This window comes from Colletotrichum graminicola, assembly GCF_000149035.1.
Source record: "Colletotrichum graminicola M1.001 genomic scaffold supercont1.48, whole genome shotgun sequence".
In the NCBI taxonomy this organism is placed as follows: Eukaryota; Fungi; Ascomycota; class Sordariomycetes; order Glomerellales; family Glomerellaceae; genus Colletotrichum; species Colletotrichum graminicola.
The window spans coordinates 28,817-41,120 of record NW_007361052.1 but is presented as its reverse complement, the minus strand read 5'-3'; the positions used below and the strand labels follow the sequence as shown (position 1 = coordinate 41,120).

At 57.5% G+C, this 12,304-nt stretch overlaps 4 protein-coding genes across 4 annotated transcripts; 2 read left to right on the top strand and 2 right to left on the bottom strand.

Annotated features, from left to right (window-relative positions):
- Nucleotides 1-1,439: 1,439 nt before the first annotated feature.
- GLRG_09353 (uncharacterized protein) lies at nucleotides 1,440-4,319 on the top strand (the record flags this gene model as incomplete). The annotated part of the gene is made up of 1 exon (XM_008100038.1): nucleotides 1,440-4,319. The coding sequence occupies one exon, from the start codon at nucleotides 1,440-1,442 to the stop codon at nucleotides 4,317-4,319; it is 2,880 nt and encodes a 959-aa protein (XP_008098229.1).
- Nucleotides 4,320-4,716: 397 nt separating this feature from the next.
- On the bottom strand, nucleotides 4,717-5,747 carry GLRG_09352 (uncharacterized protein; the record flags this gene model as incomplete). Its single annotated transcript, XM_008100037.1, has 2 exons — nucleotides 4,717-5,335; nucleotides 5,407-5,747. 2 exons carry the CDS (start codon nucleotides 5,745-5,747, stop codon nucleotides 4,717-4,719), a joined length of 960 nt encoding a protein of 319 aa, XP_008098228.1.
- Nucleotides 5,748-6,238: 491 nt separating this feature from the next.
- GLRG_09351 (uncharacterized protein) lies at nucleotides 6,239-6,849 on the top strand (the record flags this gene model as incomplete). The annotated part of the gene is made up of 2 exons (XM_008100036.1): nucleotides 6,239-6,251; nucleotides 6,320-6,849. The coding sequence occupies 2 exons, from the start codon at nucleotides 6,239-6,241 to the stop codon at nucleotides 6,847-6,849; spliced, it is 543 nt and encodes a 180-aa protein (XP_008098227.1).
- A 684-nt stretch (nucleotides 6,850-7,533) lies between these two features.
- GLRG_09350 (uncharacterized protein) lies at nucleotides 7,534-9,992 on the bottom strand (the record flags this gene model as incomplete). The annotated part of the gene is made up of 2 exons (XM_008100035.1): nucleotides 7,534-9,390; nucleotides 9,516-9,992. The coding sequence occupies 2 exons, from the start codon at nucleotides 9,990-9,992 to the stop codon at nucleotides 7,534-7,536; spliced, it is 2,334 nt and encodes a 777-aa protein (XP_008098226.1).
- Between the last annotated feature and the right edge of the window lie 2,312 nt (nucleotides 9,993-12,304).

The following is a 12,304-nucleotide window of genomic DNA, read 5'->3' as shown; positions in this document are numbered from 1 at the left end:
CAAATTCATATTACATCGACCAATGGTTTAGATGGAAGACTCCATCGTCACCCCTGGTAGAAGGCTAGTGAGCTGTTCGTGTGGGTGAGTTCGGGGTCGAAATGTAAATGATAGAGAGACAAGAGATGACAGATCTACTTGGGCCCCTCTGACCATACCCCCAAGTTATAAAAATCAGAACATCCGCGAAAAGCACTGTGTTAGACATAAATGCTGCCCTCTTCCCCAGTGATGCAAAGCCTTTTGCCTCATCCTAGCGCATGGGCGGGGCCTAGCGTCTTGTCGGCAAGGCACTTGTACGAGGGGTGTGTGACTCCGCGCCCCGAGAATGAGTGTTCGACGGGTATGAAAAGCGCTGGTCGCGAACGTTCGGGTCTGCACTCACATTATCGCAACCCAACTTAGATGACGCCAACTTCCCACTTTCATAAAAGATTCTTTCAACCTCCATCCGGGTATTACTATGTTCCGTAGATTGCTTCTGGCGTTCTTGAATACAGCTGAGGGAGTTAGCAGCATTTTTGTGGGAATAATCGTGAGCGTTTTGCAAAATAAACCGTTTGGATCAACGCGTACGGCAATTGGGGGCGACTTATGTGGGGCCACTGCCACAAAACTCTGAATAAATATCCCTCGTCCACTATTAGCAAGGTAGCTACTGCTGTTATAGTCGGTGGTTCTCTGGGGTCCATCTGCCTGCGTGCGCGTGCGGTGTGGCTAGAGCAAGGACATACTGCGGTGAGGCGGGAGGGGGGCAAAGGTTTCCTCCCTTCCATTGGAATGCATGCCGCCTAGGGCGACGGGATGGCAACGCATTCCCCACGGCCAGATTAGCCTGAGACCAGCGGCCCTCCTCTGATTCCCTTCTTCCATCTGTCTGCTAGCACCAAAAAAAAAAAAAAAAAAACCAAACCCATCGTCACGGGCGGCGGGTCATGCGAGAGCAGGAGAGACCTCTGGGATATGGACCAGCCATTCGCATTTTTTGGAAACGGGAATCGGCCGGCTTCCTCTGGTTCTTGTCGTCCTTGTCCCTCCCCGCCCCTCCCCCGGTCGTTCTATGTAGGTAGCTCCTCTTCCCTCTACCCTAGTTTGATCCCTGTTCAGTTTCCTAGATTGCCTTTCATTCTTCCCGGGCCTTGTTTACACACTGCCAACTATCCCGAGAACTCTTTCCCTGCTTGACATTTTTGAGTGTCTGTCTCCCTATACTGAACTCCTTCATACGCCGAACCAGCTCTTTGCAAAATCTTGAGGGAGAGGGAGAAGCCAGTGTGTACGACGTCAGACACAGCCTTACCATGAGAGATTCTGGCTGTGGTATCATCGCCCTCAATACTACCGTAACTTCTTCGACATCACCCTAGATCACCATATTGGAAGTAAAAGCAACTCTCCTAGTTTCGGGTCACGGCACCTCAACTTCACCCCGTCGTGCCATGTCGAGCCTGCCCCTGCTCGCCCGCGAACAAACAGTAGGAGGAGGCAGCATCGGCGGCGGCGGCGGCGGCGGCGGCATGACTCTACCTCTTCTCCTCGGCATCGCCATCGGGGGCGGCGTCCTCCTCTTCATATGCCTCGCCTTCCTCCTCGTCGCAATCGCCCGCCGCCGCCACCGCGCCGTGGCCCAAGCCCCCTCCGCGACGCCCGGAGTCAGACTCGACCTTGAATCAGACGGCAGCTCCGTCCGCACGACGCGCCCGCGGCGCCTGGTGAAGCAGAACCCGGGAGAGGTGTACACGCATATGGAAGAGGTCCAAAGTAAACCGCACCACTCCCTCTCGTCTCTCGTCCTCCCGTGGAGCGGCGTCTTTTCCGTGTGTGGCGGGTCGGCCAAGGCCGGCAATGGGCAGCAGCGCGGCGGTCACCTGCGGAGGAACAACAGCTGGATCGACGAGGACGCCATCCACGGGCCGAGGGTGCAGAACGACGGCAGGAGGTTGAGCGTCCGGGACAGCTTCATCCTCCGCACGCCGACGCTGCCGGATATGTTCGGGCACGAGAACAAGGACGACTTCAAGTTCCCGGAAGACCACAACAACTACTCCCTTCAGCAGCCTCGCCTGGTGAGCCTGCCTACGCAGCGTGGTGCCCACCCGCTCCAGATGCCGTTACGGAGAACGCCGTCCTACGAGTTGGCGGAGAAACTGGCCGCCGTGGCGAGAGGCGGCGCCCCTCCGGGACCCCAGAGCTTCCAGGGCTTCCAGACCTTCCAGGGACCACAGGGAGCCCAGGGGCCGCGTCTGATGCCGTTGCAGCGGCTACGGCACAGGACTACCGAGTCGGACCTCGCCGAGATCCTGAGGTCGACAGAGCAGAGGCTGCAGAACGGGACACCCAGCAACAGTCGGCCGGCGACCCGGCAGCGAGCCGCATCCGCATCGGCAGGATCGAGCATCAAAACCCAGCAGGTGTCGCCCACCAAGTCGAACTCTCCTGTCAAGGCACAGCCGCCAGCCGGCTCGCAGTCTCCGGTGAAGATCCAGGTTCCGCAACACGTCGCTCACGCCTTGAGCATGAGCGCGAGCAGGCAGGGGGCTCGCACGCCCAGCCCCTCCAAGCGTAGGGTCGCCGCGATGCATGCCGACACCCGGCCGCAACACCTCCGGGACGTTTCGCAATGTTCAGTATCCTCGGACGCAGACAGCTTGTTTGGAGAGACGACTCCCGAGATGGAACAAGTGTCGCCCACTGGGTTGTCGACCCCGAGCAGACGATCGGGCAACACTACCCCGACCAAGCCCGCCGGCAACGGCAAGACGGCGGAGTCTCCCGGCAGCGACGCCTCGTCGTCCCTCTCGACCCTGTACAGCATCAACGAGCCAGAGGACGACAGCAAGACCGGCGGCACGGGACAACCGCAGGGTATCGTCCGCAGCCGGAAGCCCAAAGGCCTCATCATCGACACCAAGATGTGCGACCCGTTCGTGGCCTCGGCACCCGACGTGCCTCTCAGAAGCCCCAGGCGTCAGACGCCCAGCTTCCCGCCCTTGCAACACCCCACGCCACATCAAGAAGACGTGGTGAAGGAGACCGTAGTCCACGTGCCAAACCACCCGAGGTCCGCCAGCAACTCCCCGGTACGGGCATCGTTGGATGCGGCGAAGCGCAGCAGCGTTGTCGACCAGAGTCAGACGCAGGGTTCAATAGTGATGTATCAGCCAGATATGATACCGTCTCCCGATACCGTCCGCCCGAAGAGCGTGATGCCGATGAAGCCGGTCTTCTTTGTCTCTAACACGGTCGTCAGTATGAAGGCCAGCCCTGGTACCTCTCCCGAGGACAACAACCAGCCCGCAATTCCCAGCAATAGATTGACGTTCGGCCAGAAGGGCACCGTCCTCCCGCCCCCCGTGGACTCGATGCCAAGCCAGGGATTACCAGTTCGTAGTAGTGCTGAACTGGGCAGCCCAGAATCGGTGCCCCGTGGGGGTGCCTCCCCAACAGTACGCAGTGACTCGCGGCCCTACACGCCTACCTCCCCAACGCGAAAAGACATGCCCAGTCCCGCTCTTTCGGCCGGATCTCACGCGCCTGTGAGATACAAAAGACGCGGCGGAGATAGTCCTGTGCGGGACCGTAGCCTCTCCCGCCAGCCACATGTTCGCAACCGCAGCGCCGACCACGTGCTATCGGTTTCCAATCATCCCTCCATCTTGCTGAAGCCGGCGGACTTACCCATGCGAAGCCCACAACACCGGGACTTTGGGGCAATGGGGCACCCGATGGGGCTCCAGGCGACTGTGGCCCAGCTCCGCCGAATGAACAGCCAGATGAGTACCTTCAGCGTCGGGTCGTCCGTATCCGACCCGGAAAGCCCGACACTGCCGAACATGCGCGGGGGCGGCTTCAGCCCGGAGAGAAGTAATAGCCGTGTGAGCAAAATTGGTCGCCAGAACTACCTCTCCATGGGAACAAGCCCGAAGGGAAGACGACACACCCACTTGGCCATCAAGACGCACAGAAACTCGATTGCCATGCCCAAGGCCCGGCTGGAGACAAACAAGTCATTCGATAGGCTACGAGCCACAGTCGAGGAGGAGGAGGAGGAGGCGGCGGGAAGTCCCCAGTTGGTCAGGGGGCCACGACCTATGGTCTCGACACCGAAGGGGGCCGGAAGAGGAGGGGCGAGAGAGACAGGGGTGGCGGTGGAAAGTCCGGTTCGACGAAGGACTGCTCATATTGACGGGGATGACCAGAGGTACATGGACAAGGCATCCAAGCGCAACAGCGATTACGAGAGTGCGTCCGTTCTAGAAATGTACATCAAGGCGGCTCGATTACTGGGCTCTCCGGACAAACCCGCTACTGGGGCCTAGGGGCACACCCCTGATATGAGGACCTGAGTTCCTCGTGTAACTGTTCCTTTGTCGATGGCGATAACGTTTGGAAATGTTGCCTTTAGCGACGGTTAAGCGGGTATGGCATGTTTCTTGGGTTGGGTGTTTCTAAGCTGAATACGGCGTCATTGTAATACCTAGTAGATAGATATTAGCAACTTCCCAAGCATCACAATCACTCAAATTAAAAGACATTTAAGCGAACAAGCCCGTAGACCAACTCTCAGCCCACAGAATGGATGAATGGCACCTTAGGGGTCGGATAAGCAGAAATGCGATATGCCTACCTCGTTTTATTGAGCCCGGGGGCCCTATCCATGGTATCAAGTTCGTTCCTCGTCACACCGTTTTTTCATGCATCCATCTTACAGCTGGGTCATGACTCATCGACGCGCGGACGCTTGTTGTCGGGGTCATCGTGACCGTTGACACCTCCGCCATTGACTTCGTCGTGTCCTCGGACCCTTCCGGCTCCCTCACCCAGCTCCCCGCCACCCCCCTCCTCAGCCTCCCCGTCGCCGTTCTGACCGATCCAGTTGCCATCGGCGTCAAAATGCTCGTGCACGTTCTCGGCCGTGATCCAGCCGCCACTGCCGGGGAACGCAGGGGGTAGACCCCCGTCGTGAGCACCGTACATAACTCCAGTGTATCCCTCCACGGGTTCAAGCTCGCCCTCAAAGACGATACGGCCATCCTCCTCTTCATCGTCGTCGTCCACCGGATCGGGGTGCAGGTCGGAGCACGCCGAGATGGCGTCGTAAAATTTCTGGACGTCAACCTGAGCGCCAGATGTGACCGTGGGGACCAGGGTCAGGTCGATTGTATCGAAGTCTTCGTCGCCGTCGCCGCCGTCGGCAAGCTGCAGCTGCATCCAGATGGCTTGGAGCGGGGCCCCCTCGGCCATGGTGCCGACCTGCTTGACTGCGTGAATGGAGATGGAGGGGTAAGGGACCTCAACGCCCGCCCCTTGCGCTTCAGAGAAGATGGTGAAGTTCCTATGAGAAAGAAGACGTTAGCAAGGGTGGCCGCCCGGCGCACGGGGAGGAGAGTTGGGGGGGGAGCTTACTCTGAGTTGACAAAGACGGAAACCTTCTGCTCCACCAGCTCCTCGGAGACCTCGTTCAACGTCGCGCCTTCGGGGGCAGAAGCCGTGGTCGCGACGTCAGCCGGGAAGACGGCCAGGTTGCCCTTTTGCGACGCCGGAATCCATGCCTTGGCGCCCTCAAGGTGGAAGTGCAAGACGGGCTTCCCGCCGAAGAAGGTCTCTGGGGTTTGAGACTGGTGATCCTCGATGGGGGTAAAGTCCCCGAGCGAGGGAGGGGAGCGAATCGTCGTGGGCAACATGGTGATGATGTCAAAGAGGTCCTGTAAGGGACTCTGCTTGGGCTGTGCTGTGAGGCTACTCATGGTGGGGGGGTTTTTTGCTCAAGTTGAAGCTGGAGAAAGTGAAGCTCTTATCGTTATCGCCACGTGATAAAAATCTCAATGCTAGCGGACACAACTGGACTGGGTATGTCGTGATCAGGAAGGCGGTGAGAGGAGCATTGGTCAGATGGGTTAGATCTGTTCCGAGGGTCTGGGCTTTCCCCCACTGATGCCACCCACTAATTACCTTGCTTACCTAGCCACTGGGTCTCTTACGTATCGCAACACTCACTGGGCGTCGCGGGGGACGTCGAGATCCATTGACCGGGCGCATTCGCAATCACTTGCCACGCTCTGTGCCCACGGACCTTCTCGAGTCTCGGTCTCAGACAACTGCAAGTAGAACCTCTTTTGCTAAACTGATCGAGCTTGTATAGCCCCTCCAAACGGCATATCTCGACTTGTCCTCTCACTCTTTGTGTCTCTCCCTTTCTCACTGACGTGTTACCTACCACAAAGGCCTCTTATCCATCATGTATAACAACCGTGCGTATACTCTCTTCCGCCTTCTACCCTCCTGGAAGACCGCTCGGAATACTAACTGGCGTCCCCAGGCTCCCACCCTCTCCTCCAGCAGGTTCCTCTGACCGTCTCCCCCTTCATCTCCTTACCCACCGCCACGACCCTGTCCTACAACTACAAGGCCATGCCCTCGGCCCTGCCCCCCTCCGCGACGGGTGTCCCTGCCGCTGTGGCGGACAACACCGCGGCTGGGAGCGGCGGCGGCAGCAACGCGTCGGCGGACAAGCCAAAGTACGTCATCTCACAGTCGGGCCACGCCGCCCACCCGGACGACATCATTGCCTCGTGCCGCGCGCTGCAGGAACACATCACCAAGATGCAGGAGGACGCCGAGCGCGACCTGCGCGACCTTGAGAACAGGATACAGGAGCGAGAGCTGGCCGAGAAGAGGCGGGTCGCCCCGGGCTGGCTGGACAGCGAGGCGCGCATCTTGGAGCCCGAGAGGGCCGCCGGCGGCACCGTATCCCCCGAGTCCGACGAGGCGCGCCAGGCGAGCGAGATGCCGGTAAATGACCAGGGCGCGGAGCTGGACCGTGTGTTCGGGGGACTGAGCATGAAGTAAAAGCAGGAAGCGTCGACGGTTGTTTTTGCAATTCTCTCATGTCTGGAGGGTTGTTTTTCTGGCTGGCGTTGGGCACTCATACATAAACATTTGTCGTTCAGGACTTATCCTCCTTTTTCCATCCTTTTCCTTTTCTCCTTACACATGGGACTATCTATACCAGAGTCTATCTAGCAGTGCTAAGCGGGCTTATCTGATTCGGCTGTGGATAATTTAATTGAAATCAAGTTCAAAAGGTCTCGCAAGCTTCCTGGATGATGGTGGACCGAGTGATCAAAGCCCCCTTCCCCTCCCCCCCCATTGGTGTTGTAGGTCTACACGTCATATGAGACTCTAAATTCTGAACTTTGATCGCAGGATGCGGTATCTGAGGGACTCTTTGAATGAGAGGTAAGGCGGGACAAGTGGGATATCCAAGAGCAATCAATGGTGTTGTTCATCGGTATATTTCCATCAACATCCAGATCGCCAGTGTCACGCCTAGGGGTGGATCCAGTATGCAATACTTGCGAGTGCTGAGTAAAGCCGGCCAGCCAAGCCTGCAGATGTTCAAGGCACCCTATTGGCTTAGAGATCAAAGTACAAGCCGACACACAGCTTGAATGGCAATCGACAGTAGTTTGACAAAAATATTTGATTAGAGTCTTCACCTCTACAAGAGCGAGGAGAAGGAGCGATAGCAATCTACGACCTTTCAAAGTTGAACGTGTCTACGTCGCTCTTCTTGCTCCATTGATGGACCAGCTTGTCGCCGGAGCGGCGCTTCTCCCTGAAAAGGGCCTCGGTCATGTACTTATACAGCCAGATGTTGGCGCCGTTGTAGACGATGCTGTGGTCGCTGTCTGTGAAGGCCAGCCAGTTCATCTTGGACTGGGGCACGCCGGCGCCGACGAGGAGGTCGATAAGGGCGGCGGTGTTTTGGTAGTGGACGTTGTCGTCGCCGGTGCCGTGAAGGATAGTGAACTCCCCGGCCAGGTTCTTGAAGCCGTCGGGGTTGCGGACGGCCGTCTCGTTGTAGCCGTCCTCGTTGTCGGCCAGCGTCTTCATGTAGCGCTCGGTGTAGAGCGAGTCGTAGAAGCGCCAGTCGCTGACGGGGGCGACGATGAGGCCGGACGAGAAGACGCCCGAGTCGGCCTCGAGGACCTTGGCGGAGAGGTAGCCGCCGTAGGACCAGCCGAAGATGCCGATCTTGCTAGCGTCGACAAAGGCGTTGCGCTCCGCCAGCTGCTCGGCGGCCCAGATCTGGTCGAGGGGCTCGAGGCGGCCAAGGTGGCCGGCGACAGTGGAGCGGAATGCGCGACCCTTGTAGCCGGTGCCGCGGTTGTCGACGGTGTAGGTGATGTATTCGAGCTCGGGGTCCGAGGCGATGAAGGCACGCCAGTTGATGGACTGGTAGCGCTTCGTGACCTCCTGGGCTCCAGGGCCGCCATAAGGCGTAAACAGGGCCGGGTACTTCTTGGAAGGGTCGAAGTTGGCGGGCAGTCGCTGCATCGCGTTGAGGCTGTAGCCGTCGGGGTGCTGGAGCTCGAAGTAAGTGATGTTGGGCAGCTTGTACTCCTGCAGGCGGGACACGAGGTCCTCGTTGCTGGTAATAGTCCGGACGGGCTGGGTGGAGTTGATGGCGTAGAGCTCCTGGTAGGGGACATTGGGGCCCTGGTAGGTCAGGATGTAGTAGCCGGCTGAGGAGGAGAAGGAGGCGCTCCAGTATCCGGCGACGGTGTCGTCGACGAGCGCCTTCTTGAGCCCGGAGGGGTAGGAGACGGAGTAGAGGTGGCGCTCGGTGCTGTGGTGCTCGGTGGAGAGGTAGTAGATGAGTTGCCGCTTCGTGTCGACCTTGAGCACGGAGGAGACCTCCCACTCGCCGCTGGTCAGGGCAATGGGGCTTCCGCCGTTGGTCGGGTAGAGATACAGATGATTCCAGCCAGACTCGTCTGAGAGATCGAGGTAGTAGGCGTCGGTGGAGTTCTGCAGGGGCCCGATGTACTGGATTCCTAGGTTGTTGTCGAGCCAGCCGTCGGAGCCGTCGCGCTCGCGGATGACCTTGGAGGCGGAGGCCTCGACGTCGATGCGGACGAGCTTCTCCTGGTCTTGGACGCGATTGAAGGCGCGGTAGACCACGCTGCCGTGGTCGGCGGTCAGCCATTTGACCTCGCCGACAACGAGGTCGTTGGCGGGGAAGGCGTCGATGGCGACGGGCGTCGTCTCTTGCGTCTCGAGGTCCAAGAGGGTCAGGGCGACGGTGGGGTTCTTGCTGCCGACCTTGGGGTACCGCAGGTCGAGCTCGACGGGGTAGGGGGGCGCGACCTTCTGTTTGTCCATGAAGTAGGGGATGGTGAAAGTTTCGACGCCCGTCTCGTTGAAGCTGAGGTAGGCTAGGTACTCTCCGTCAGGGGAGAACCACAGGGTGCTTCTATCACCGAATATTTCCTCTTCGTACACCCAGTCGGGCACGCCGTGGAACATGTCCGGGCCGCCGTCGTCTGTGATCTGGGAGATGGTGCCATTCTTGCTGAGGAACAGGTTATTGTTGCGAACGAAAACCTGGATAAGCGTGTGAGCAACGGTCCTACTATTCATGTTTTTTCCTAGTGCCTGATGGCCATGTTCAAATTGCACAGGCAGCACGCAAGGTGGAAAAAGTATTAAAGAAACAGGGCCAGACATACAATGGCATCGCCGACGGGGGCAAACTCGGCGTATTGAATGTCGCCTACTTGATCAGCCACCAGAGGCTCGAGCACGCCGGATTCCACGTCGAGGATGGAGTAGTCAGCGAAGTAGGAATGGCGGTACTGCTTGGTGTAGTTTGTGGCGAAGAGGACCTTCTTGAGGTCAGGCCGGATCCAGTAGTCGTGATGGACGGGGATCTTGTCGGCGGCAACGAAAGTCTCGTTGGCGCCCGAGACAATGTGCTCGATGACGAGGCCGTCGGCGAGCGTGATGAAACTACCGTCTTGGGTGCCGGACAGCCAGCTAACGGAGCGGGAGCTAGCGCCAAAACGCGGCGAGGCGACCGTCTCGTTCCACGTGACCAGTCGGTCGCCGCCTCCGACGGGCTGGTACGGCGGGCGAGGCGGCTCAATGGCGGCGGTGGAGCGCAGCAGCAGGGCCGCGGCAACGGCTTGAAAGACCTGGCGAACCATCTCGAATGCCTGGCCTCTCTCCGATCTCTCAATTGTCCGTTGTAGGAATGCACGCACACTGGGCACGAAGTGACGAGGGACGGAGAACGAGGACAATCACCGGAGGAGGGGCGACAAGGAGCACTGAGGTAGACGAGAGAGTCTCGTCTCGTCGTCGGCGACCGCAAGACGAGCAGCTCGTAACCGTAACTTTTATACCTCAGGTAGGTAGCTAGCCAAGCTTCACCGCGAGGCAATTGACCATTAATCATGCAGGTAGCCCTTGCAGTAGTGGTCCGAGTACCACCGTAACAAAGTAGGTAGGTAGCATAAACCATAACCTACATACAGGTACTTCGTAGTGTAGTGGCAATGAGACGACGCGCGAATGAGCGTAACGGATATGCTAATGATGAGGGCAAAGTGCGAATGGCGGGCATGTCGTGCTATGGTGCCAAGCCGTGATGATGGAGACGCAATGTAAATGGCCATGTTTTCCTAGCCTTGGTCGGTCTCGGCGCCTTCTGTGACTGGCTAAGGCCGAATCGTTGGAGAAAAGCACTTCGGAGGCTGGGACGGCCTGGGTGAGAAGAGAGAGAGAGGCGGGGTGCTTTGATAAGGACCTGCCAAAGTTGGACTGATGGCAGTAGTATACCAAGCCTGGAATTGACAGCACTGTATCCGTATCCGTATTCCTCTCGGAGAGCCACGAGAGGCTAAGGGTCATTGGTTGCGACGAAAGAGTCTGAGAAAGAAGGAAATTAGATGCACCATAAAATACCAAACATACCTAACCAAAAGCACGAATAAAGGCCATCTTCACACAATTAGGGATACACGCGTATGATCCCATTCGGGAAGGTTGCACTTGCACCAGGGGGGGGGGGGGGGGGGGGGGGGAAGCTGTGGGGCCGGGCGGCTTGCCAGACACCTAGGTACGTATCTACTCGGAGACTGAAGCAGGCTAGGTAAGCAAGTAGGTACGTAATGTACAAGTACACTGGGTGATCATCACGTGGCGGAAGCACCGATGATTATATAAAAGCGCTTAGTCATTCACATCTATGGCTTATACGATGTACGTCTGGGGAAAGGCAGGGGGAGAGGGCCGTGCCGTGGCTGTGTAGCATCGTCCGGCAATTGACGACGGGAGGATCGGGGGAGCAAAAGAAATGCCATTCTCCCATACCGCCATTGAACTTACCCACCTCACCGACCTACCGAGAGACTGGTAAAAAATCATGACTCGTGTGAGACATTAAACACGAGTTGACACGAATACTCTCAACTACAACAGAACGCAGTCAAAACCTTGCCGTAGCCGTCTAACGCACAGTTCACAATTCCTACCAGACTCACAAATTCTGCCACTCCAACCGCCTTGGCTAACTAGCTCTGCATGCTGCATCGATAGGACAGCTGGCACTGCTGTAATATTTCAAGGTGATATTGTACAAGAAGTATAGCTAGCACCAGGAGCCGGCCCTTTGCCCTGTTCAGGGAGCGTCTAGGCTTTTGAGTAGGATATTGACAACAAAAACTAGCATCTCGCTATAGCCAGTTTTTTCTGAGCCGAAGGGGGTCTGAGGATGTGTTGCCACCTGTTACCTTGTGTATTCTGACTAACATCACAAACTTTGCAGCCACGTCCAGAGCCTTGGCTGCACGACTAGAACCCTTTCCTTCCAGATGAATCCACATACGACGTAACGTACATTTAGGATGTGTGATGCCTGGTCGAGGTTATCCATTTCATCGCCCCACGGTTGTCTTTGATGTCGTGCATATTGATGAGACGGGGAACTGCTAATTCCGAGAAGCAGCTCACCCGAAAATTGCCCCAGAAGAAGTGGCCGCTGATAAATGCCGAAAGCAATGATTTGCCCAATGTCCCAGCAATGTCTTTGACGCTGTGGTTGAGAAGTGTGTTGAGATTGTGTGTTGGTATTCTTGATGTAATCTCTATCAAATACCAACGTTCTCGAATGGGCCATGCGCCCTTCCAATGCCGACTTGACAGTTTCGAGCGGTTGGCCTGTGGAAAAAGGAATCTATGAAGAGACCTGTGTCACAGTCCGAGAGAGAACTAATGTCCGGCCGTCGAAACCGTCATATCTCATTCCATGGAGCAGAAGCTCCTTGCATCAGACACGGCGGGGAACGACATGTTGGGATAGGAATCCTTACCACACCCTCTTGGCGCTAAGGAGCCCCCGGCAGGCTAAGGTGCGCGCGCCCGCTGCCAGTTCAAGGGAAATGGATTGAGCATACTACTAGGTAGGTATGTGGGAGGTGGGCGCCACGCCTTATGAGGTGTCGCTTCTTGCCGTACC